General features: G+C 38.0%; 6 protein-coding genes across 8 annotated transcripts; 2 read left to right on the top strand and 4 right to left on the bottom strand.

The window, feature by feature from the left end:
- Positions 1–2,728: 2,728 nt before the first annotated feature.
- LOC113669291 (cyclin-dependent kinase inhibitor 3-like) lies at positions 2,729–7,146 on the bottom strand. Of its 2 annotated transcripts, XM_027185294.2 has the most exons (9): positions 7,079–7,146; positions 6,885–6,976; positions 6,582–6,640; positions 6,285–6,329; positions 6,132–6,195; positions 5,763–5,921; positions 5,313–5,344; positions 4,827–4,930; positions 2,729–4,067 (listed from the first exon to the last, which is right to left on the bottom strand). In XM_027185294.2, the coding sequence occupies exons 1-9, from the start codon at positions 7,088–7,090 to the stop codon at positions 3,969–3,971; spliced, it is 666 nt and encodes a 221-aa protein (XP_027041095.2). In that variant the 5' UTR covers positions 7,091–7,146; the 3' UTR covers positions 2,729–3,968. The 2 variants fall into 2 exon arrangements, with proteins under 2 accessions (XP_027041095.2, XP_089068457.1); XM_089212331.1 differs by lacking the exon at positions 6,285–6,329 and having other exon boundaries at positions 7,079–7,145.
- A 969-nt stretch (positions 7,147–8,115) lies between these two features.
- LOC113669322 (uncharacterized) lies at positions 8,116–13,016 on the top strand. Its single transcript, XM_027185342.2, has 6 exons — positions 8,116–8,285; positions 9,191–9,857; positions 10,251–10,379; positions 10,867–10,977; positions 11,604–12,079; positions 12,551–13,016. Exons 2-6 carry the CDS (start codon positions 9,338–9,340, stop codon positions 12,725–12,727), a joined length of 1,413 nt encoding a protein of 470 aa, XP_027041143.2. The 5' UTR covers positions 8,116–8,285; positions 9,191–9,337; the 3' UTR covers positions 12,728–13,016.
- On the bottom strand, positions 12,689–15,671 carry LOC113669321 (trehalase). The gene is made up of 2 exons (XM_027185341.2): positions 13,726–15,671; positions 12,689–12,823 (listed from the first exon to the last, which is right to left on the bottom strand). The coding sequence occupies exons 1-2, from the start codon at positions 15,550–15,552 to the stop codon at positions 12,788–12,790; spliced, it is 1,863 nt and encodes a 620-aa protein (XP_027041142.2). The 5' UTR covers positions 15,553–15,671; the 3' UTR covers positions 12,689–12,787.
- Positions 15,672–16,187: 516 nt separating this feature from the next.
- Positions 16,188–22,669, top strand: LOC113669295 (Golgi resident protein GCP60). Its single transcript, XM_027185297.2, has 6 exons — positions 16,188–16,390; positions 17,963–18,098; positions 18,790–19,044; positions 20,215–20,332; positions 20,651–20,816; positions 21,275–22,669. Exons 1-6 carry the CDS (start codon positions 16,207–16,209, stop codon positions 21,613–21,615), a joined length of 1,200 nt encoding a protein of 399 aa, XP_027041098.2. The 5' UTR covers positions 16,188–16,206; the 3' UTR covers positions 21,616–22,669.
- On the bottom strand, positions 22,569–23,953 carry LOC113669296 (histamine H2 receptor-like). Its single transcript, XM_027185298.2, has one exon. It carries the CDS (start codon positions 23,831–23,833, stop codon positions 22,919–22,921), a length of 915 nt encoding a protein of 304 aa, XP_027041099.2. The 5' UTR covers positions 23,834–23,953; the 3' UTR covers positions 22,569–22,918.
- Positions 23,954–24,180: 227 nt separating this feature from the next.
- Positions 24,181–26,314, bottom strand: LOC113669297 (uncharacterized). 2 transcript variants are annotated; one of them, XM_027185301.2, is made up of 2 exons: positions 26,060–26,314; positions 24,181–25,764 (listed from the first exon to the last, which is right to left on the bottom strand). In XM_027185301.2, the coding sequence occupies exons 1-2, from the start codon at positions 26,098–26,100 to the stop codon at positions 25,041–25,043; spliced, it is 765 nt and encodes a 254-aa protein (XP_027041102.2). In that variant the 5' UTR covers positions 26,101–26,314; the 3' UTR covers positions 24,181–25,040. The 2 variants fall into 2 exon arrangements, with proteins under 2 accessions (XP_027041102.2, XP_027041100.2); XM_027185299.2 differs by having other exon boundaries at positions 24,181–25,767; positions 26,060–26,205.
- Between the last annotated feature and the right edge of the window lie 18 nt (positions 26,315–26,332).

Here is a 26,332-nt window from a genome sequence, read left to right as displayed (position 1 = left end):
TAGAAAATTTTCAAAAAATTGAAGTTGGATAAATTCAAGTGATCAGAAAGGTCATGCAAAAGTTCTTGCCGGGCCTTAGCTCACACACGTTTTTTTTGTTGGTCACGCAACACAACATGAGTTGCGTGACGGACTACGATTTGTGACCAAGGAGAGGGAAATTATCGCTTGGCGACGAAGAGGGAAGAAACATGGAATGGATATAGATGAGATTATCCGTTTACTGACGGTAGACAAACAAATGCGATCCCTAAACTTCATGTACCAGGTCTGCTCTAACAGTTAATCATTGACTATTTACTTATTGATTAATTTGTTTGATTCGATTCTTCATTTTCTTGTTCATTTCTCCATTCATTCATTTATCATATTTCCTGAGGTTATTCTCATGATCCTAACTTGTGATCAGGCGATCTCTCTTTTTCGGGGGTGCGCAATAGTGCAGCAGCACATCAGTCGGTGGTCGAGGAAAAAAAAACTAAAGGCGGTCGAGTTACGGCGTTCGCCTCTCTTGTTACTTCGCCCAAAAATAAGCCTAACGCGCTTCCTCGAGAAATAAGAACACTTGCTCACATGGTCTGGTGGTTCTTGAAATATTTTCATGTCCCAGGACGTAACTTCTAGAATTCACTACAAACTATACTTTTATTTGGCTAGAAGTGAAAACTGTAATTATTTTTAAACAGCTTGGCTTGCACAATTCAGGAGAAATTTCGTAATCGCTTTGGTGTTCACTACGTACGAAATACAATTTTGCTGGATAGAACACGAAGAAAAAAAGTTTTTAAACATTTTATTCATACTACTGGCTAGCCACAACATAATTTATAGTGAAGTCGTTTTCAGCTAAAACACTATCAATTTCTGAAAGCTTTACGCACATAAATCATAGAAAGTCTAAGAATACATTTTTTTCACCTGTTAAAAGAAATTTTTTTTTCCATTTTTTTCGTCCACTTATGTCGACACGTTCAAGGTCTATTATCGTGGCACATGGTTAGAAATTTTCCGCACAAATCGTTGTTAATGATATTAGCCATTGCAAAGCACAAAACTGCAAGCCAGAAATAAAATAAAAAATCGAGCCGTTCGGACCTCCCCTTGGTTTCTGTTTCCTAAAGGCTTAATGACACTTCTCTGAAAATTTTTCCATCGTCAACGCCAGTTGAACGAGCTCAACTCCAAACCCAAAACGATGGCCTGCACTCGTTGATGGCGAGAAGACACTTTTTATTGTAAAGCTTGCATTTGCCTGGTTTTCTTTCAATGTCTCTTTAATTTATTTATTTTTCTCGTGCCTCGAGCGTTCAACATTCATTTGTTTTCCTGTAGGCGCCCGTGGTTCTAGCAGCTTTGGTTGTCGTGCGCTGGACGTTTTCGACGAAGGAACGTCCGTGAAGTGCTCAAAAGATTTGAGATAGTTTCCATTGTTGTATTTCAAAACGTAGTTTGCTTTTTCTTTTCCTTCCGTGCATTTTTTTCCTTTTGCTTTCTGCTCTTTCCCAGTGGTCGTCAAAATCACTGGTGTGTCCACTAACCATGAAAATGACTGCCGCACTCTCGGTGGCGGGGAGTTCTCCTGACGACTGGTGGAAGGGCATTCTTGGTTATCCTCCTTCGCCGTTTCATCTTGTTGCTCGGTTCTTCCCTCTCCCATTTCACCACCATTTTCTTCAGTTTCAAACCTTTGGCGACTGCTTCTGTTGTCACGGGAGGCTAACACCTTCGAACTAAACGAACCCATGCCGGATGTAATAACTTTTCTGGCCCAAAAAAATAAATGACAGTCGTGGAGTGATAAAATTATTATTGTGGTTTAACCTCTGCGGCTCTTCTTAGGTCTGCAAAATCGTTTACTTTGTAAGATATTATTCTCGCCTCATAATTAGGACGGAAAGTTCAAAGGCAAAAGTGGCAGGCTAGAGATGACTTAATTGAGTTGACTTGATTGAGCCAATGAGACAAACAATTTTACCAAAATTGACAGTAATGTCGCAATCTGATTGGCCAATTTGCCGTTCGCCGTCAGCGATTAGAATACGACCTGAACACTGCTAACGTCAACGTGTCACGCAACGTATCACTTGCTGAAGGAATATGTTTACTTGACGTCGATATTTTGTTAAAATATCAATTGTGAGTGGTATTGCGTGGTCTGTAGTCAAGATTTTGACCACTGTGATGACGAATATGGTTGTGGTAAGGATAAAAACCACGTTAAACCACTGTCGATTTATTGAATAGAACGGAGGTTGGTATTCTAAAGAATTAATTAGTACTCATCATCAAAACTAAAACGCTGGAAACAATGAATGATCAATGAATGATTGAGGTCATTAACTAATGATTGATGTTCGTTTTGTATTTGGCTAGTTCAGAAGAAGGCGCAGGATTTTTTAGCCAACCAAAATGCAGTGACGCTAAACCAATGCTCATACTTGACAATTCTCTATGAAAGATTTTTGAGTGCCGTTAAACCAAAACAAAGTACCCACAACAACCAATCACAGCAAAGGAAAATACCACAGGGTGCCAATGAGAACTCACAGAGGAAATACGCTGATTGCCTGAAGCGCGGGAAAACGCGATTGACCAAGACGCGCTTTGTTTCAGTTTTGGAATTTTGATTGGTTGAGGCGGCGAATTTTCTAGACCAATCACGAAACGCAGTAAACCAATAGTAATGGTATCTTGGAATAGTTTGTAAAATTTTCGAAACTCTATTGAATCTCATTTGAAAATGTTTTAATATGACGTTTTAATTGTATGCTAGAGTAAAACGCCTTATCCAGCTACAAAGCAGTTTAACACAACTGATCTACACAATTTTTCCCATGTGTTTTCGATATCAAGCTTTAAAACTACTTTACTTTATCAGTAACAATAACTGTTTATTTGTGTGATAGTATCTGATTAAAAACACGTCAAAATGAATGTCTTCCATTCCCTTCCTGTTCATCATCACTACTGAGTTAAGCAGAACAGAACATGTCATGCATAAGATGTTAAACATATATACAACGAAATCAAACTCTAAACGTCGCATTTCAAAAGACGTAATACAACAATACATCCAATACTCTTGCCTGGTGGGGTGGGGTGGGAGGATTTTGGGAGAGCCACATGGTCTTCAGGGAGAACAGCAATGGGATGAATGGTTGCTAACAAAGTATACAGGGAGACTATAGAAAATTGACTGCCAATTAAGGTGGAACATTAGAACACTACAGAGCCTTAAGGGATAATCAGGTAAACTTGATTAGGACACAACCAAAATCCTCTCATCCCCACCCCCCCCCCCTGCCAAGAATAATGACAGGTCCCTAAATCTAAAGATCTAGCTAACAACCATTAACAAGTACAGCAACAAATTCATTTTCAAACATCCCTATCAGAAACATTGTCTTACATTAGTTTTAAATTAGTTCATTATCATTATATTTTAAGCAAATATACTAATGTTTATCTTAACTTAAACCCTACAAATTTCAGTGAAATGACTCATGGTTTTAAATTGTTACAGTTGAATAGAGCCTTTTTTCAACTGAGTTTCCCTCAAAGCTGAAACCAAAGTAAATCTAACTTTACAAGGAAACAACGAGAACTCAAAGCAAACACACACCAAAGACTTCCAAAGCAAGAAATACTTGAGTGAATTGAGGCTTAAACAAAACTACCCGAGGTGCGTGTAAACACAAGTGAATAACATGTGGCTGCTTTTAGCTTTGCATCTGATTGTTTGAGATGGGGTGCAAGTGTTTTTGACCAAACAGAGAGCATAATTAATCATCAAACCACAGTAATTCTGGATTACTTTGACACTCGATAAAAATTGTTCTGTAATGAATTATTCAAACAAGATAACAAGACAACATTGTATTTATAACTCTGAGAAACATCTTTTTTTCAAAATACCTAATTATGCAATGCATTATTATTTACACTTTATTTCAATATTTAATTTCCCTTCATCTTGAAAGTGATCTTGGTGCAGCTTCTGCAGAATTCTGCTGATTTTCAACATGAGCCTTGTGTAAGTCCCGAAACTCAAGGACAAAGTTGTATTCCTGAGAGAAAGCCAACACCAAAAGAAAACATTAAATAATACATCTATTAATTCAAAGCTTCAACATCCCCTCTCCCACAGCAAACCACAGGCTTTTGCCCATTGTCCATGCCCAGGGGGTGGGGAGTTGAACCTTGCCTTGCTGGGGTGGAGAATTTGAACTGGAAATGTCAAGTCTCTCGTCTGAAACAGAAGTGTTTTATCTCTAAAAGTTGCTGATTTTGCCTTTCTAAAAGAAAAGACCATCAAATCCTGCACTTGGGTGGGGCATTTTAACAAAGTTTTCCTTAAAAGTTTAAATTCCAGCAGGGCTTCCTGGAATGGGAAAGTTGAAGCTTCAAATTGATTGACACACGAGGTTATGTCTGGTATTGGAACATGCTTGAAAATGCTCTAGAAGGTTCCCCCCCTGCAGTTTACAATGTATACAATGGCGGGGCACAGCACAAGAAGGAGGTTTTGACTTAGAAGTCAAGATGTAGGATGAGGAAAAGGAAGGCTGGGTGTTCATACTTGATTTTTAATTATTGCTATAATTTAAGCCAAGATCTAATTGCATGATCACACAACTAATCAAAATTTCTGACAGATGGAACCACACATCATCTTCACTTTTTAGGTAAAATAGCAATGTAGGCCAAATAGAAATTCAAAATAAAAAAGAAAAAATCTCTAGATATGAAATCTTCCCACATTTGTGGTCTCAACCTAAAAAAAAAATTAAACTCAGTGTAATTCAATCAAACTCACTTGAACATACCTTGATTGTTTGAAATGCTCTCTGACCTCTGATTTGTCTTAACTTGGATATCACATGATCAGGGGACAGAGTTTCATCCAAACTTAACAACAAAATTGCTGCCACTGACACAAAAGAAAGCAAAAATTACATCAATGTAGAGTAGTGTGCTACATTGTCTTTTATAATCTGGGTTTGCCAAGAAGAAGAGTGATAAAATTAATAGGAACTAAGAAATCTCAACATCAAATTTTAATAGATAAGTTTCTGAAAGATAACCTTTCATTTTCTGTAATCAGATATGAGAATGAGCAATGTCAATACTTATTTTTTCCAGGAAATTGAATTTTCTATTTAATAATAATAATAAAAAAACAGATACAAAAGTTACCTTAACTATTTTCAAATTAGTTTCCAATGCAATCTCAGGTGAAGCAAGTTGTAACATAAAAAAGTAATTAGTGGCCAAAGGTAGAAATTTCTATATAAATGACAGAAGAAACTCACCTAAACAAGAAATTCCTAATCCAGATACACAGCTATAAAGAGAAAGAGGTAAGCAATAGAATTCAAAATAATAATAATAATAATAATAATAATGATAATAATAATAATAAATTATAATAATAGTAATGCTTCAACATAAATCTGTAAAGATCACCAGATTTGGGTTTAAATTGTTGACTAAATATCTGTATTCAGATTAGTAAAGTGAGTTGTCAGTTATGCTAAGTACTGTAACATAACTTTGACAACTCAGTGTTTAGAAACATTTTGATTGATTTTTGAAAATTAATTCCAAAGAAGCACCACTGGCTAATAAGGACAATTTACATCTATTCACCAAGTGGATGAAGTATGTGGTGGATATTTACAGAGCTGTAAAGTAACAAGACAAACATTCTCCATGCTTGTAACAATGATTGTTTTCTATTTATTATTAATTATAATACTTACTGTAAAATTGTCTTACGTCCAAAACTAATACACTGCCGTAACTGCTTAATCATACTGCTACATTCATCCAGTGTTGGAACACCTCCTGCATCAACAGGGAAATGATGCACTTCAAAACCGGCCCAACTGTACTCATCCATGAGAGAAGGAACTCTGCATCTGAAAAGGCAATGCATGGTACTCCAATTAACGATTGTCTGTGCTAGGGGAAAGGGGGCCATATTAATTTAGGCCACATCAAAAGAGAGGGTGAGGAAGTTTCATTCCCATCAATGAGGCTGGAAAATCACATTTAATAGTCTGGGTAAAAGTAAAAAAATTTATGGCCCCTTTCAGTTCATGTTTTCTGTTATGTTATAAGCAGATTACCTGACCATCTCACTACTAGAGCAGAACACAAACACATCTGTGATGTCCATAGCTTTTAACTGGGCTGCATGAACAACAAAATTGCAAAATAATTATCATGCTAAGTCAGGTTTGATTTCAACTCGTATTGTAAGCATTAAATGACAATCATACTCATATCGACTGCTAAATTTCTGTTTGTTTCACGATACTTGCAACCTTGAGGGAAAAAAAAAGTTGAGTTAGTTCGATAATTTAACCAGCATATAAAATAAGGCAAGATTATTTATACAAGACCTTTATTCAGAAGAGCTGGGAACTTTAACGTCCAGCTTCGGTCAAAAACCCGGACGTTCTTTAGACATAATAAGAACAGTGTATGTGTGTGATTTGATATTTCTACACTGCTTTAAGATGATCCTTTGTTTGCAGTTTGCATAACGCTAGCTTCCAAATAATTTTTCACTTTACCTGGCAATCCACTGATACCCACTATTTCTGCACAGCAGCCAGTAAACGAAAGATCAATCCTTAAATAAAATGCACAAATTTATATTTCATTTGAGCAAGTGCACAAAAACTGTGAATCCAAAGTGTTCGTAGTACGATTTATCAAGAGTGAAGAACTCGCAGTAATACTAAACGTACCGATCAATGGATTGAACAATTCAACAAGAAAGTACGGTATAAGCCAGTAAGTTGTAAGTAAATAGCAAGACATATGCTTATTATGACTGATCCAAGCCCTACACGTGGTTCATAAAACTCAATTACCAGTCAACTTGGAAAGGTGAAAGATCTTCAGCGCCAATATTGTCTTCCTCGTCGTCCGAGCTATCAAAGTCGTGTCTTCGTACGGAAGAACGCTAAAATAACGCCGTTAATTAGCTAAGTAATTCAACAACAAACTTACTAAGTAACTTTCCTTGAACAAAAGAGACAAAACGCTAAATCTAAAATAAAAATACCTGAAGTACCATTTTGCACCTAGCGAATACTTGATCGGATTTCAATGTCCAGCTGTTTACAAATTCAAACTTTGCTTCTATTCTTGCGAGGGGTGTGATTGGTTACTTTTCTAGAACCAGTCCCTTGGCCGTACCTGTAACCAGAACGACCGCTCATATGGCAGAAGAGTTTCCTGGTTTTCACGTGGTTATCTGTGTAGTTTCCAGCAATTTCAAACGTTCTTTCTGCCGACATGGTAAGTCTGAACTAATTGAGCCTTCCCTCGGTGTTATATAGCTACAGAAGAGATATTTTTGAAATTAGGAACGGGGAACGAAGGACGAAGCACAGGGAACCGGGAATCTGGGAGCAAAACTACAGCATAACAATTCAATGGCGGATGACACCACGGTTAAATTGCACAAACACATTGATTGATGCTTGCTTATGATCTGCTGGAGGACCGTACGCGAACGTGAACGCCATTCTGTCCCAATCAAAGGAAACGAAAATATCACAAGGAACCAATGAAGACTCAATGAAGTAACAGGTTCACTTTTGAATCCGATTGGTTGATAGAGTGGCCCGAGTTTTTCGGACCAATAGCAGCGAAGTAAAGGGAATGTTTTTTCGACACTTGACCGAAAATTGCTCGATTGCATAAAACCGCAGAGCTTGTCTTTGTAAATTGCCACTCATGTTGCTGATCAAGATTTTTTTCCGAATACATGCAATGTGCTCTGCGTTATAGTCTAGTTATTACCTTTTTTAGACATTTTGACAGTCTTCATTCTATTTTTTACGAGTTTTCTGCGCGGAAAAATTGTGGGAAATTGCACCCTTCCTCAAGAGAATCATACATTTTTTGAAAAATAGAATACAACTCCTGACTCAGGTGACGAAGTGAACGATGCAACACTGAGATTCAAGAGAGTTGTTTTTGCCAAAAGAGTAAAGAGAGAGTAAATACCAGTCCCTATCAAAACGGCGCGGAAATCAGTGAAGAAGAAAACTATTGTTACCTGTGAGGAATGGGTTGAAGTTTGACCTGTTCCGTGTCACGAATTTGCATGTGATGTATTGTTCGCGTGTGCTATTCATGAGAAATAATAAATAAGATAGGATGGATAACCTCTTTTTAACAACGATTTTGTCCTAAACAAGTCTATGTACAACAAACATCAACCACACCACAGTTCAGATCTCTTGGACCATTGTTGAATAGTTGTAAGTATCCACTAATTTAGCATGAACTGAATCAAGCCCCTGATGGGGTTCTGTGATAATGATTTCAATGTTCGTTATAATCTCAGCGATTTTTACGTCTACCGTGAAGAGCACGGCAAATATTTTGAATAAAACTCGCTTCAATTGTGATAAGAGTTTTTATACGGATAGCAATATCAATAGGTTGTTTATGATATTGCACTACATATTTGCAAAGAAAAAACTAACATATTTGTGTTTCCAAGATGGAAGGTACATTGTTGAATAAACACCCGCCGCTATTTATTTCTTGTTGGTGTTATGACGATAAATTCTGCATTAAAGTGTTCGAATTACCGTTAGAAATAAGATATGCGAAATTTACCTCAGTTGATATTGAAAAATCAATCAAATGGTAAAAGGTTTAAGGAGACTGTGAGTTCAAGCAAGCAAACAAGTTTGTTAGTTCGTCAGTATCTTATTTTCCCCGCCCAAACTAAGATCGATTTGTGAACCCTCAAAACACTATGTCATGCATTATTCCCCATGTAACTCTGAAGAATTTGTAATTTATTTTATATGTCATTACTTTTCGTTAACAGTTTCCAGTTGATCACCTGCAACTTTTGAGGGTTTGCAAATAAATTTAGGTGTTTTCTTCCTATCCTTTCTTTGCTCAGCCATGAGAATTTCTTAATTTGGAGAATAGAACATATGTCCACGGGAAAAAAATTGGAATTCAAATGATAAAATACTGAGAGCTATTTAGAATTAAACCATATTTGAAAAAAAAATGAGTTGAAAAGCCCCATGTTCTCTTTGAGAAGAGCTGGTCAGTTTTTAATCGAGGAGGCTCAAAATTGATATTTGAAATGTATTGCAACAAGAGAACGGAATGTGAAAAAATTGTACCCTTTGTTTTGTAGATATCTCTGAAGTTGTTTCTGAGGACTGCATTAGAGATAAAGACCTGAGATATTTCGGCTTTCTGAAATCGATGGCTCCCGTTTTGGTGTAAACGCACGCGACAAGGATCTTGGAAATGATTCTTGACTCGGCATTGCCTATCTTGCATGATGACAACACTGTTTATACTCATCTTCTTAAGTTTTATAACATGCTTCGACGCTGAAAAACACTTCAAAAATGAAAGGCTAAACTACAGAAAAAATGTGATCGATTTCAAGTTTGCCTGGTGCCAAATGCGCATGCACAGGTACGAATGGAAAAATTTGATTGGTCATTGCTTAACACAGGTGTCTTGGGATGCAAAACCGCTGGACAAAAAGCTTCAAACAAGAGCTAGCAAAAGTTATGTCAAACAATTGGATATTAAACCTGCAGGATTCTTTAGCAAGATTTACATTCAGTCAGTTTCAGTGAAAAACGAAAATAAAACGATCGGTGGGGATTCTTGGCGAGTTGACATTCGGGGACCTTCCAACATGGCAGCTACGGTGTACGACAAAAACAACGGAGCATACGAGGCTATGTTTTTGCCAGAAGAGCCTGGGCTGTACAGGGCGGAGATAACATTGGATTATTCGCTATGCAAGGGATTCAAAGATCCACCAGTGGATTGGTTTATGAGAGGTAATAAGAAACACAACGATATCCAAAATAAAAGGTATTGGCGCACTAAAATTATAACCCATGTTCGAATCCTCGTTAGATCTATGATACACTGATACAAAGTAGTCTAAATTCATAAATACTTGTAGGATGGTGGGTGCTTAACATTTGAAAATGAATCTGTAATGAGCAGAGTCACTAACAAGTCATCCTCGCGCTAATATCTAATTTCATGCTCAAGGTAGATAGATCGCCAACCCTGTCAAAAATATGTTCCCATTGAATTGATTCAGGGATTATGGTGGACTCCGTGATCCAAAGTTGATTGTTCCCGAAACTGAGTTTTACAAAAAATTAATAGTGCACAATCTGACAAACACAATTCCAAACCTCAGTGTATGTCTCTCTCCCTAGGCTGTCGACACGGTTCATTCCAGCCACATGGGAGCCTGGGTAACAGAACGCATGATTTCTTGCAGGGGCGACTAGGAGGCGAACAAATTACTTTCACTGTTCCCTCACCTTCAACGATCATAGCCAAGGGTGAGATAACGTATTGATTGTGTAACCATGAGGATGATTTAAAAGGGATTGCAAAAAGATATTCGAATTTCAGTTTGATACTTTGATTCAAGATATGGCAGCATGATCTCCAATAAATATATAGTGTAAGGGGTACCCTTACGAGCAACCCTCTCGTCAAGACGCCTCTTTATTTCTGGCGCAAAATACGAATTATGATAAAAAAATTTTCTACAGATGTTTTGGTAACGCAAATGCAAACATAGACAAAATTGTGTTCCTTCAGGCTAAAAGTTTTAATTCAGTGGGGTATCTTTTTTTTCAGGAACAGAATAGGTTTGCAAAACAATTATCTGCGGATACATAATGTTTGCCCGATGAAAAACGCAGTTTGTGTCAGTATAATCTCCCGTTCACATTCTGTGTTAGAGTCAAAAATTAAAGAGTGAACATTTCTGTGAGATAGAACACCTCATACACAAATCGTCTCGCTACTTTTTTTTGTCAGAGATCAATGCATTTAAAAAAGTAAGCCAAACAGCCTGCAAAGAGAAATGTAATCTTTTAGTTGACGGATATGGGTCATGGATCGGTGAACAGTGGAGGCCATATCAAACAGGCAGGTGTTCTGACGATTCTTTTGTTAACAGTTTTAGCATCATACAAACTCGTTTCCTAGGTCTTCCATCCTCTGATAATTGGTGAAAACGGGAAAAAATGTAGACCCTGTAAACGAGAAAAAGTAAGAAAAGATTGGATCAATATCAGTTTCTGGGCAACTGCCCACCTACCCTTCTCCTAACCCAACAACACTCTATTGATAACAAGTTAAGGTTAATGTTGGGTTAGGGGAGGGGTAGGTGAGTAGTTGCCTAGATACTGATATTAATCCAAAAGGTTATAACATTCAAGATGTTATTCGAGAAAAGCGTTCCAATATGAAAAAGACGTTGGAAGAAAAGCACATCAGGGAGTTGCGTTGTACAACGTTTCCTTTTTCAGTAAGACCACGTTTAAGTACTTCATATCAATACATTCAGATGCGCATACTTGCTTTTTTGTTTTTTGCAAAACACCGTGGTAACGTAGGTAATTCGGGCAGCTCTCCATTACGGAAATTTCCCTCTACTACTTTGGCGTCTGTTTTGGAGAAGTTCGACTGTGCAGTAAAATAAGTCGCCATCTTTAAGCCCAACAAATTTTGTTATATTTTAAAAATCGTTATTTTCACGATCACGTCCTCAGGCTTCACTGCAAGCCTCGGAAGATCTGGACACCAACAAGGCCGAGGAATATTGTGGGTCTATGGCGATTCTCTCAATCGCTACTTTTACGAGTCTCTTCTAAAACGACCGCTTTGCTGGCAAGTCTTCCGAGCCTGCTATCATACGATGTTATGGGTGTATGTATTAACACAGAGCGCTAAAGAAGAAATGAACTTGATGTTTGGCAGGAAGCCTATCAACATTCCCAGGATCCTTTACGAGCTACAAAACGTAGTCACGCGCTCTGACATGGACCAAGACAGTGCCCTTATTCTGAATGCGGGTGTGCACCTATTGAAGAGCGCGAGTTTTTACAATTATCAAAAAGTAATTAATGGATTTATTAGCGTGTTGAAACGTTACTACAGGGGAACTGTTATATGGAAGAGCACTACTGGCATTCATGACCAACGAGAGCTGTACAGTGGTTGTTTTCGACGTTTTCACTCCGATCAGGTAGTTTTATTGATAGCGGACACACCCTTTTGCACATAAGCATGTTCCAGGCGTTCAGTTAATAAAACGAAGCGCGATAGTAAACAGCGCTAATGTTGTGGACGAGAGAGGTTTGGGTCGGGTACCAGACCTGACCAAAACTCCGTCTTTTTTTCACTCCTCCGCTGGTATCGCGCCGTTCGCCGTTTCGCTTCGTTTTATCAGCTGAACGCCTAGAACAGGCTAATGCACACATGGCAATAGTGATTAGTTTAAAAGAAAATATTTAAATATTGATAATATAAATTTTAATTGTATTAGTGTTAGTAATAACTATAATTATTTTTTCAAACCATCAAGTCAAAAAAGGCGTAGCCACTAAAATTCTCTTCAAGACTAAATAAATTAGGAGATAAATAAATAAATAGTCTGGTAAAAGTTACCTCTATTTGAGTTGAGATGATTCTTACACTTTATTTTTATCTTGTTTAGAGAATACAACTATTCAATGCTTACGCGAATTGGGCGATGTGCAAGGCTGGTTTCTTAGTCCTCGATGTTTACCCCGTTTCAAGCTCCTACCCAAAAGGGACTCTGGATGGTGTGCATTTCAATGAACTAGTGTTTTATCCCGCAGCTGAAGCAGTGGAGAGATTTTTCCAGACGTAGCGCTCTGCTACTGTGGAAACGTCACACAATCCAGACACCGTAACATGGAAGGAGATTTAGTCACATAAACAAGGTCCGCTTAGTCGACACAAGACACTTCAAAAGGAAAAAGAACAAGAACAAGATGGATTACAAAAAGGGAGAAGCCTACTGTGAATAAAACAAACAAATAAACAAACAAAAAAAACAGTGATGACGATTTCATCTTGACTTTTTACTTAATCCGATTCGAAGGTCAAAGTTAAAGAGTAAAGTGTCAAGCAGTTCCATATGCTGTACATTCATAAAATGTTTTTAGCCCTAAATTTTTCCTAGTGATTAATTTCTAGAAATCATGGTCAGTTTACTCTGTAACATGAATGTTTACGCATGTAAATTAAGAGCAAACTTCTCATTTGAATTATTTTTCTGGAATCTCTCGCACCCTCTACATAATCCAGGGTACTTTCGTCAACCCGAAGTTAAAAGAGAAAGATAGGTAGAGCTTTTTTCAACTGTATCGAAAGAAATCCGATAGCTTTTAGTATTGCTCTACATCATAATTTGATTGGTCCATAAAACAGGCACAGAAGTTCTCAATCTATCAAATTTAGAAATAAACCAATCCCGACTCGGTCACTCGAGGGTTTCCTCCATCCCAGCGACTATCCCCTACCCTACCCTCCCCTTTATTATTGAAACCTGACCCTAATAAGTTTACACTTCTAAACCACAATGTAACAAAAATGCTAAATACCGTTGTAATTGACATAATCGTTTGATATGGAACGAGTATGTTAAATGAGGTTTGAAAGTCTAATTGTCTACGAAGCCTATATTATGACTCCTGCGTGACATCTGTCATGTCAGGAAAAATTGACGTGTGACAGAGGCACCTTAGTTTCTAAATAATCTCGTATCATACCCAGATCCTACTGTGTAACCGTGTGGGTACGAGACTAGATTCCAAATACTATCAAAACAATACTGCAAATAAGAAAGGTGTTGGTTGCCGCTACCAGATATCCGCTGGCTTTTGGTGGTGGATTTCTAACAAGTGCTGTGTGCGCTTGTCCGCTGACCAACTCGTCTGGGTATCGTTGTAGCAGGTCTAGAATGACTCCATTGGTCCAACCAAACCCGACTTGAATATCATACTCACCCCCACCCCCTGGGGCACCTTGAACGCTCACGTTGAATTTCTCAAACATATGACTGGTAGCACGCCACGCCTTGTAGTTGGTAGTGATCCACTTCTGAGCGAAATTCAAGGCTTCCTGTTTCATCCCTTCGCCGTTTGATTCTGCAAGACCTGCAATAAGCATATGTTGCAAGGGTGGCCATGCATTTGGAAAATCCCATTGCTGACCTGATGAGAACAACGAGGTGGGGAGACCCCCAGGGTAATCGAGGACTCTAAGTCTCTTGAGCGTCCTCAGAACTATCATCTCTCTTGTAATGTTGCCCCGAATAACCCCAGCCCAGAGTGGAACCACGCTTGACGCATAAAAATCACCCCTTCTTTTCTTCAATTGCCGATCGTAGTCAAGCCATAGTCCCTTTTCGTCCCATAATACAGCTTCTATAGCAGCTGCACGGGCCTCTGAGAAGCTTTTATACTCATCTGCTTTAGCAGTGTTTCCGGTCATACGAAAGAACTTTTCTAGAAGATTCTCGCAAGCATAGAGAATACTGTTCAAATCTGTGGGTATGATCTGCCTTGTCCGGGTACTACTGAGGGACCCCCTCTTGTAATCAGTATGGTTAAACCATCGGGTCGAGAAATCCCAGCCACTCTCGGCAGCGGATGCTATGTCTTGGAACAGAGTTGATCTGGCGTCTTCAGGTACTTCTTGAGCAGTGTGAATATCTTCATAATAAGACTCCGGTCTTGGGGTATTCATGTTTGCAGCGTAGATGGACAGCTTATATTTTCCAGAAGACAATTCAACTTCAACAGTGCGATTTTTCCTCCAAAATGTGTATTCTTTCTCCAGGGCATTCAAAATGGACTTCACATAGTCTACATCGCCAGTTTTGTTGAGGTAAAGGCCCACAATTGGGATTAGAAATGGAGGCTGGCTTCGATTTGTGTAGTAAATGCGACCCCCATTTGGAACAAACCCGAAGGTGTTAACCAGCTGAATGAAGTTGTCAATCATTCCTTTGACAGTGTCTTTCATGCCGCAAACGAGTAAACCATTTACAACCCAGTACGAGTCCCAGTAATAATATTCTCGAAATCTACCACCAGGAACAACAAATGGATTTGCCACTAAAATCAAAGAAGATCGCGCGGGGTTCATTCGCGCTTCGTCAGTTATCTTTCTTCCCAGCTTCTTCCATAACTCATTGAGCTTCGATGCAAAGGTCTTCAAGTTCTTGTCCTTTATGTGATCAATAAAAGCGGGATTTTCTCGCCAGTCGAGTGGAGTCCACTGTTGCAAATCATGTCCTACGAGATGAAAATTTTCATTCACAAACTTGATCACTTGTTCTTTCGATATGTTAGCCGATGGTCCAAGAGCCTTGAATGCCTGCAAAACGTCCGCTTCGTCACTCTGGAGTCTCATATCAACAAACGTCTTGGAGTCGTTAAAAATACGAGCCATTTGAACGGTGTGAAGAAGATCGCCGCGGCAGAATATCTCGCTGTTGCAAGCAGGTTTCTCGGCATTAATTCCCTTCATACTAAGGGCTAGAAAAGAGAGCTGAAGAATAAAGCCCCACGCCTCCATCGTGACAGCTGTGGTTGCTGTTATATTTCTGAGAAATACAACAGCAACAGATTTTGTAATGTAATCTTTCACCTTTTTGGTTTCCTTGCGTGACTCTACACAATACATATGATCACGCGATCAGTTGTGCAACCTGTTCGCTCTTGTAGCGGTCTTTGACCATGAGTTGTACCGCATCAGTCATTTCCTTTACTCAAAAAATTGTGATAAGGTATTATTTTATTCCGTAATAACATCTGAAAAGCGGAGGTCAAAAGTCGTATGGCACATGAAAAATGCTTTGATTTTAGCAACCAAACTATTTTGGAATTGATTTAGTTACAATATTCATGAAAACTCATGACATGTAAAGACAGTGTAGACACCGGGTAAATTTTCCCACTTTCCATCCCCTTTCCGTGATTTTACCACTTTTTATATTAGCAAGTTGTTTTCGCTTGAGATGTCATTTTAAAGACGCATTTAGCAAAGCCAGTGATTAGCAGAAATGCCTCTCAATCTGACAGGGTAAAGCTTTGATTTAACTTTTTTCCTGATAGATTCTGTTAGAAAAGAGGAGCATATTCTCAGAAACATTTAAAACTGTATGAATAGCGGCTTCCACTGCAAAAGAAAAGCAGGCCATCGCCAAAATGAGGAAACTATTACTAACTGTTATCAAAAAGCTGATGTTTTATTCGTTTCCTGTTGCTACTTGACTTCCGGTTTGACAAAAATCCGAGCATGCGTGCTTCCATGTTATTGGTTCGTACTCGTGGCAACATGGCGGAAGGCGAGGGTAATAGCGATATTGTGGAAAGTTCTCATGATTTAACCATTACTGACGACCAAAACGCTTCTGGGGAGACCGAAGGAGCTTCAGAAACAGGAGAAAAAGAACTACCGTATAATTATGGATTTTCCTTACCGGAATACTACAAACTTTGCCTACAGTATTATCACAAAGGTATGCCAGTTGCGCAGTTCATCTCTGCATATCTGTAAATTCTTATACATTTTGTATTTGTTTAGGTAGCTCTGATTTTCTTATAACCCATTCTGCTTTTTTTTCGCGATAATTACCTTGATAAAGTAGTTTATTTACACAATTGCTAGTTTTTGTTCCATTAAAGTGCCATTTATCTAAATTCTTTTAAGTTTGCGGAAGCTAGCTTGTACATCTTTTAATTTGAAATTACTTTATTCGTGTCCCTTCACTTACCAGACAAAGGTAATCAACCTTGGAGGGCTGCATAGATTTTTTTTTCATTTAATTCTAAGTTTTTGCTTCTTGTAATTTGAAATCATCTAAATTTGGCGAAATTTTTTCAGGATTTTGTTGCCTCTGAGAGAGCTCTGGGAAAATTCCTTAGAGCCTTTAAGGACTTGGAGTATTGTATTTTGTCACTGTTTTGCATATCAGAGGGAGATCTTTTTGTGATTGTTCTCCCCAGCATTCATCACAGCTGGTTTCGTCATTTCCCACAAATAGAACACAAATAGATTCCATGTTGCAGTTTGTCTGTTTAGTAATTGATCACACATGACATCGAAATGTGGTAAGAACAAAAAAGGGGCACATAAGTTACCGGCGAATGTGTCACTGATGTTCTTACCAGGTTTTTACATCTTTTGTGATCTATAGTCAGACCTGTATTAAGCAACACTATATTAAGTGGTCACCCTATTTCAAGCAGTTGGTTTTCAAAGTCCTGAAATTGTTACCCCTTGTTACTGTAATTTTCACCTCCACTTAACAGTGTCAGTTACTCTTTAATGAGTCCCAAAGGCCTGTTTGTATTGTCCTCCACCTGCATTGAAGGATCACTTCAAGCCGAACCATTCTAATTAAACTGAGAATTATCTTTCAAGTTAAATTAAATGTATTTTTTATCTTCCAAAATCAATCTTAGTGGTATTTTTAAAGGAACTTTTGTACATGTAATGGTCAATTATGGTGTTATGCAATATTTTTTATTTTCTTTTATAATTTACCCCTATTCTGTGGAACCTGCATAAGCTGTTAACCTGTATTAAGGGATCACCCTGCCATTCTCCATGGGTGACCGCTCAATACAAGTTCAACTGTATTACTGTACAGACTCATGGCAACATAGAATTAATTTGATATATATGATAAAGACAAAAATGTTGTTAACCCTTTAAATCCTGAGAGTGACCAGCATCTAATTTCTCCTTACAGTAATATGGCTAAATCATTCATTAAGATCACAAAAATAAAGGAAATGATTACCACCTAAGGAAGCTTTGATTGTTCCACAAATTCTCCTTGTCAGTACTAAAGGGAATGTGTAGAGAAGAGTAGGGAGAATGTGTATACTGATGTTAGGGTGTAAAGGGTTAATGGGAACAGCATTTATTCGTCTGTCCTCCAACAGATCATGAGTTAGAGCCAATCAAATTGTTTGTATGACTGTGTCACTGTGAATCCAAGACTAAATTGAGTGTTCAAGATTAGTTTAGTGCAACTTGTAGGTGCATTTCCATTGGTGCATTTAATTTATTTCTCACTCTGCAGAAAAGCAAATAATAAAGCTTACTTATGATGATAAAGTTCAACTGACTGCATACTGGAAACAAGTTTCAAGTGGAGCTTTTGACCCTGAAAAGTACCCAGATGTAGGATATTTTGATGTTATTGGCAACGACAGGAGGTAAAGATGTTAAATGAATAACCAAATAAATAACTGAATGAATGAATAGATAAAGGATAAACGAAGAAATAAAATTTGGCTATTATAGTGAAGCATTGAAGTTTACATCAGTCTCTTATTTCCATATACCTTTTAACCCTTTAACTCCCAGAAGTGATCAACATGAAACTTCTCCCTATAATATCCTTACATTATCCAGCAAACAGCTAATGAGAATATTCAAACTTATCAGGTAGAAGCTGTTGTCTTCATCTAACACCAAGTTCTCATAACCAATTTACAAGGATGTGTGTAGCAGCTGGGGGGAAGGATTACCAATTAGATCTTAAGAATTAAAGGGTTAAGCCACCATTTGTTCTTGAATCAATAACATACCCTCTTCAGCGGCAGATTCAAGAATTTAAGATATGGAATGTCTAAGCTTTGATTCGGTAGACAATTTGTTTTTTGGCACTAGCACCTCCTCCTTGGTCGATAACTGCTGAGGCCGATAAGTTTGTTTATTCTTATCACATTCTGTAGAATGATACATATGAGGATATTTCAGTTGTGGGAATTGAGGTGTTAATGGAATTTACTGTCTTTCTTCTATGCCTTCTGTTTATGGCTTCAATTTCAACCCTTGTCACTGGTTTTGATGCTAAATTAGCATGACTAATTTTTCTTACGTTCATTATTTTCTCTTCATCAGGAGAGCATGGGAGAGCCTTGGTAACATGGAGCCTAGGGAAGCCATGAAGAAGTTCTGTACATTACTAGGGACATGTTCACCTGAGTTAGCTCCTTGGATGGAAGCACAGCAAAAAGAAAAAGAAGAAAACGAAAGAATGAGAAAAGAAGAAGAGGAAAGACTGCGAAGGGAAGCAGAGGAAGCTGCTGAGAGAGAGAGGCAGAGACTGTTGGAAGAGGAAATGAGGAGAAAAGCTGAAGAAGAAGAGGAGGAAAGGTACACAGGGGTTAATGTTGAAGAAATGTAAAATGGTTTCCATGTTTACATAGCCTGATGTAAAGACGCGGGAGGTTGGGAGAACAAGAGATAATCGTAGGAAACTGCAAAGTGGAGTAATTTCCAGGTTATTGAGTGTTCTCCCAACCTCCCAAGTGTTTACATCAGGCTATGTAAACACAGAAACCATTTTACATTTCTTTTATAAAATAACTAATGAAAGAGGAACAAAAACTTTGTTTACATACGCTCATGTAAAATGGTTTTATGGCCAATCAGAGCACACACACTATTTGAATTATTTTATAGTTCTATTTGGTGTGTGAATTTTACATACCTCTTGTTATCTGAGTGCAAGGTCCACTCAGAATGTGTAGGTCAAAAATCTCAGCTGAAAAGAGGTGGTTCTGTAACTTACAATACTAACTTAGAGAAGTACATGTAGGTTAGTAAGATATTTATCATATCTCTGGGTTCAAATAGAGGGGAAAGATTTCAGTTTAAACAACATTTTTAATGTAGCAGGCATACAGTGAAATATGGCCTGCTAAATTAACCAATCATAGAACACTTACTAGCTGAGAGTTATAATACATGTAAATTTCATTAGTTCAATCGCTGTGGTGATTTTTGGAAGATGGGCATGCTATTATTGGTTGAGGATTACATCATATCTTGCTAAAATCACCTTGCATGAGGTGATTATAGCAAGTTGCTATCATGGCAAACTGTGTTTAAAGATGAGATGATTATTTGCTTGAAATGTTGTTACTTTCTAATTTGAACTACATGTAGGCCAGCTGCCAGTTTTCTTGAGCTTGGTTGGTAGAGCTTCCTAGTGTGAAATTGGAACTGGCTTAGGTTTGAATCATTTTTAGAGGATTTATTGGACTTTGTTCCACACTTGTGGTGGTGTTGTTCTCTCTTCTATTGATGAGAGTGCTCTTTATTGGAAAATCTGACCAACAAAACTTATCCCAGGGCAAAACTTAACATCCAGTATAGTTGATACTAGCATTTTAATGCAGTGAAGTAGTTGCATTAGTATGGAGTACATGAATTGTGTCAGTATGGGTGCATTTCAAGTTGATATGCAAGAAGTATCTAGTATGTGTCCAATATACAGAAATACCTACTGGGTAAAAGTTAATTTACTTCCATCACATTCAGGAGAAAACAAGAAATTATTCTGAGGCAGCAGCAAGAGGAACAACTCTTACAACAACAGCAACAACAAATGTTGAATAAGCAGCAGCAATATCAACAACAACAGACACCAGATCAACAGGTAGATCAGCTGAGTTGCAGTTTTAACCTTTAACACCCAAACATCAGTATGCAAATTTTCCGTACTGTAAATTGCAATGGACTTACAACTCAGAGAGGGAGAGTAGATGTACTCCAATTCACATCATGCTCAACAAATTGCGATGGGATTTTGCCACTTCTTTTTTGTGCTCTTATGACAACACTGGTAACTTGACTGTCCCATTGCATCTGAAGAGTAAACTAGACAGAAAGATACAGGTCAAAATGTTATTAGCCCAATTATTGATAAACATTTTTATTTTAATGTGAATCATGATGTATGCTCTTTGTCATCAAGCCCAAGACAATGGCAGTGAATGGCACCCCAAGGATAGCACCCCCTTCATTATGGACGCGTCCAAAAGTCCAAGAGTTCATTCAACATCTCAAGTCTGATCCTACTTCTGTGTTAGTTGTTGGACGTGGGGAGACGATGACAGTTCGTGTACCTACACATGAAGGGGGTAAGTGCAGGACAACTGTCCTACATCAGCCTAATTTCAATGTGTTAAAATTGAGTATCAAACAAGAGACGTCAAAATGAGGCTCTAAGGAATGAGCCACACAAACTCTTACTTTTTTACACAAACTCTATGGTTCTTTCCCCAGAGCCTTGACCTGACCTCTGTTGTTTAAAGTTGAATTTTAAGATACAAAATTTGGCTATTTACTAGTATTGGCAAGTTACAACGAGTTTAAGTGAAACTCGATCGACTCATGTCAAAAATTTTGATTTGGGTTCAAAGATAGTCTGTCAGCTGAGCTAAGTACTTCAGTACTTTGAAGTACAAAGTACAAAGTACGAGGAGGTGTAAATAAGTGGACCTGCATCTTGCAGTTTTATCCAGTTTACTACGTCGAAAACTCCACTATTTTAACACTTATCGGCTCAAAAATACTGTTTGTTACCCTTCATTCTTAGGAACATGTGTATTTTGGGAATTTGCCACTGAATTCTACGATTTAGGCTTTGGAGTCAGCTTTGAATGGTCGCAACCGCAAACAAAGAACATCACCGTCGCGGTGAACGAATCTGACGACGAGGAATTCGGAGAAGAGGATAAATCGGCTGAAAACGAGTCCAGTCCCCCCAAACCAAGAGTAGACGAAGTACTGCCTGTCGTACGGAGGCCTTGTAACGAGGAAGTGATTATTGGAAGTCACTTATATCCAGGCCGCGGCGTGTATCTTCTCAAGTTTGATAATTCATATTCACTGTTCAGGTCAAAGACTTTGTATTACCGAGTTTACTACACTCGGTAATGCAGGGATGGAGACAGACACTTTCGCGAGAGACGCTGAACGGAGCTCACAACGGTAACTAATTTCACAAAGCGAGAACATTTTGAAGAGTGTCTCAAATTATAACCTTTAAAATATATCACGTTATGCTTAAATTAGGTTCGAATTAATTCAACCTTCCGTCACGTTTTTGTGATGAGTGTCGGTCGATGTGTGTCATGAAACAGAAAATTGTATAGTTATTTATACAGTGTTTCATGTTTTGGGAATGAAGTCCATTAGGAATAGCAGGCAAAGGAGACGACAAACTCTCGTAGAGCTTTTGCAAGTTTTTGATGAAACAATAGGGGTCGAAAATTCTTCTGTTTTTTTTTTTTTTTTTTTTTTTTTTCAATTATTTTGAAATTATTGTCTTGTTTCCCTATTAAAAACCTACAACAAGGAGAGAAAGTTTTGATTTTAAAAATCTGATTAGCACATGAGGTGATTATTTTGGATTAAAAGTATAGAAATATGTAACCTGGTATCAGGGCGAAAGAAGAAACATGAACCTATGATTAAGGTTAAAACAGCGCCATTTTTTTGTTTGCTTGTTTGTCTGTTTTTGTTGTTGTGTGTTTTTTTTTTTAAGCAACTCGTAATCCTTTAAAATAACAGATTAAGAGAAGAGCTTTCTCGAAAAGAAGAGAAAATCTCGGTTTTTGATTCTTAGAATATAAAGTGGGCCACTCTCTCATGACGAGGCTTCGCATTGAAGGAGTCGCAATATTCACGACGCACCAATGATGATGTGGCTTCTCTGCAGGTTGCTTGATAAAATCTTATTGAAAGGAAAAAAGGATTGGAAAATATAAGTTGAATAAAAAAGGAGGAAAGAGAGGGAGAGAAATATACGAAGGTAACTTCAGTCAGGTTTCGTGTCGTTAGGGGTCTGGTACAGAAATTGCCTCAACTTTCTCGCAATTGATATTAGGTTTGGTGCGATATCTTGTTTATTGATGACTGTTCAACTGAATCCTTAATCATAAATAAAAAGAAGCTTCAGATTTAATAAATGATAAAATATTTCTCACAATGTGGACTTCTGTCTCATAACTTATAAGACAAAGTAGCTTTTCAAGATGAAAACGAGCGGCTTTGGGGACGAGAATGCGTAACACACTGTAGATGGCATACGTAAACGACACCGCGCGCGGGTGAAACACGCGAGAATGTATTGTTCTTCCTCGAGGACACGCGGTGCAACTCAGAACAGCTATGCAGTGTAACACAATTTTGCCTCTGTTTGCTGTGATGAATCATCTTTTCTTTTTCACACTTCAAATCAGTTTACCACAGATACCGGCCTGACTTGATTATTTGACTTGGAGCGTCCCAGTGCTAAAATCGCCCTCTTCATATCTCTCTTGAGTAAAGCGTAAGCAACAGGATTTAGGGCAGAATTTGCGACCAACAACAAATGCCGAATATACCATAACTCTTGAGATATCGAGCACAAATTAAAAACGGAACAAACAGAGGTGTAAAGATTTACAGAGTAACAAATAATGAAAAGAATGACAACGCAAACCACAACGTTGATGTTGTAATTTCTGCGTCTTTCTTCGCTAACGTGAATTCGAATCGTAGAAGATCTCAATTCCATAATGGATGAATGTTCAAGGTTTTCTGAGTTTCCTCTGCTCTTTCGCAAATTCCTCACAATGTGAACCATGCGAAACGTAAAGAAGGGAAGAGCGATGCATAAAACAAACTCAAACATCACCATAAACAGAGGAACAAGATATTTCGAGGCAATCTCCTTGTTTTTGAGATAAATTGGGGTGTAGATGCATACTCGGAATATTACCGGTATAAACCAGGCGGTCAATGCCAATATGGCGATTCGACCTAGTGTCAAGCATCTCTTATGTTTTAGTGGTGATGTGACAGCAATGTAACGATCTAAAGTTAATATAAAAAGGTTGCATACAGACGCGTAAAGAAATAACCATTGAATCGTTTTCCTCACAAACCAAACGTGTTCACTGCAAGAAAACCATTCTCTACACGCGTAAAACGGAGGAATGTACGTAAACCCTACAAATAAATCGGCGGTTGCTAGCGACAAAATAAACCAGTTCGGTTTCTTGCGAAGATGTCGTTTCGCTAAAATCAGATAGATGACGAGGGTATTTCCAGAAATCGCCACGGCAGTGAATAACCAGCCAAAAATCCAGTATAAATCTTCTGCCTCCATGCTCAAGAAACTCAAAAGACCGCGCGACTTAAATTCTGACCGGCCACAAAAAAACCTCGACGTGAGATCTTCGATAAGTATGAGAACGTGACAAAAAAAGGAACTCAATAAATGCTAGATATGGATTGTTTGGCGTTCAACTTTCAGCATTGTTTGAAGTAACTTGTTTAAGTTCTCCAATTTCCATTTTATTATGGTATTGTTATTCCAGTTCTTATTGTCTTTGACAGCTTTAAGGGATGTCCGGTATTGCTAATTCAAAGAAATCCGCTCTTTATTAAATTTCATATTGAATTGACTTTCTGATATGATTGCATGCAAAGTAAATGGCACACAAAGTGATACAATTTATTGTGAAAAGTTTCGCTTTATTTGGACCAAACACCATTGAAATAGATGAAAATCAATCGCGATTTCACGTTTAACCTCGTTCCTAATGGAGTTTCTTGGTAGAAACAAAGCCTGTTTACACAACGATTTGTATTTGAACAAAAACTGATACATTCGATTTCGTTTGAAAATAATTCTTCATCTATTTCAACCGCACACCCCGTTTCATTATATTCTAGTTTGAGAAACAATCCTGGCTGCGTATAAACATCTTAAGACTATAGATTTATATTTTTTTGTCAACTTTGCAAAATCTAGGAAAGGTTTCCTTTTAAGTTTTGTAGCAATAAACCCAAAAAACAGAATTACGCTGATGGTGTCAAAAATTTGTTGAATAATTCACTTCAATTTGTTTAGGCCTTAATTTAAACAACAATACTACTATCATACCATGTATAAAGAGATAGATTAGTAATTGAAAAGATAAAAAAAGATAACAATTAAATCTTTTCAACAAAAAAAAAGTAGCTCAGAGTATATTACTCCCGATGAAAGTTGCAAAAATAGTACAATAATGTTTAAATATGAAAGTTTTTGTTTGAATTCAATTATAATCATAAACATTTTAATTAAAAACTTAATCATAACATAACTGTGTCAGTTTTGACTATATTTTTCATTCAACAGAACAAAGGTCTTCACACCTCTCCTCTATTACTTTGCTACTTTTGTCATACGTCAAATAAGCGCTTTTTAAGTTTCTACTACTTCAGTGCTGGTCAAGGGCTTAGTTTTCCTTACATGAAATAATTACCTGTACTGAAATTAATCAAACACGATTGGTACATTTTGGTCTTCTCGTTCTTAAGTGATCGAATTACTCTTCAGTTTCTGCTGTTTCACCGCTGGTGGAGGGCTTTGGTTCATCCTCTGGTTCATCTGTCTCCATGGTAATGTCTACGGCTCTCTCGCTTAGCAACAAAGCAGGGTCACGTGATGCTTCAATCGTCAGCAGGCCTTCCTTTGACAATCGTGACGACACCGAACCAAGAACTACGTCATTGGGCAGCACAATGCGGCGACTATAATCACGTGACCGGTAAACCTCGCCATCTTCCGATTTGTGTTTCCCACTGACACTTAACTCATTTCCGCGGATCTGTACCTTGATCTCCTCTGGCTTAAAGCCACTGACATCCAACTTAATTTCAAATTTCCCGTTATCCTCCTTCTCTTCCACCCGTTTTGAGCCCTCAACGACGAGGACACCGCCATCTTGGGTAGTGCGTGACGTCACGGTAGTTGGATCGATATCTTGTGGTAGTTTAAAGACTCTCTTGAACTCACTTGTGTCAAATCCATCTTCTCTCTCTGAGCGATGCTGCCCATGTAAGGTCACCTTGTCGCTATCAACTTCGAGTGTGATGTCTTCCGGTTTGTACTGGTTTAGTGGGACAGAAGCGATCTTCACTGCTCCCTTGTGGGACTGTTGCTGTCTTTTATGGCAGTAAGGGTTGCCGACTTCTTGTTCATATGCCAATGCGATCTCTCTCCACAGATTGTGGAAAAAGTCGAAACCTCCAGGCACTCCTTTGTAGTAACTGCTAAAAAGAAGAAAAGCAAAATTTTTAAAATGACATACGCAGAAAAAAAAAAGGAGCATCTTTTAAGTGTATAAACAGGTAGAAACATTTTATTCTTATCTATTCGTAGCCGTGACTTCTCCAACGAAACTTCAGGAATACTCTCACAGACAATAATAATTAAGTATATTAGCACTTCCCTCGATATCGAATGATTCATTAGTGTTAGAAGATAGGTACATTACTCAAGCATAGATAAAAGATTTACCAAGGATCTACACTGAGATTTGTATCGAAATAATTAGGAACTCACTTGCACGGATGATAAGCTGGAAATCTGAAAACGAGAGCCATATTTTTCCTCTGTTGAAATTTCTCTTTTGCTTCCTGTAGTTTGTAGTTACTTCTTTCTTCTTGGATCTCCGAAGTCTTCTTAAGAACTGTTGATCACTCGGCGAAAAGCGTCCATATATACTCGTGGCTTTTATTCTAGAACGATCCATCGTTGCTAAAATTAGGGGATTTGTCAGTGCCTCGTAAGAATGACTGGTTGCCTTTTTATCCTGACTCAGCAGCTCAAGCGCAA

The sequence above is a fragment of the Pocillopora damicornis genome, chromosome 7 (genome assembly GCF_964200805.1).
Source record: "Pocillopora damicornis chromosome 7, jaPocDami1.2, whole genome shotgun sequence".
NCBI classification, from domain to species: domain Eukaryota; kingdom Metazoa; phylum Cnidaria; class Anthozoa; order Scleractinia; family Pocilloporidae; genus Pocillopora; species Pocillopora damicornis.
The sequence above is the reverse complement of the archived record's forward strand: the minus strand, read 5'-3'. Positions and strand labels throughout refer to the sequence as shown.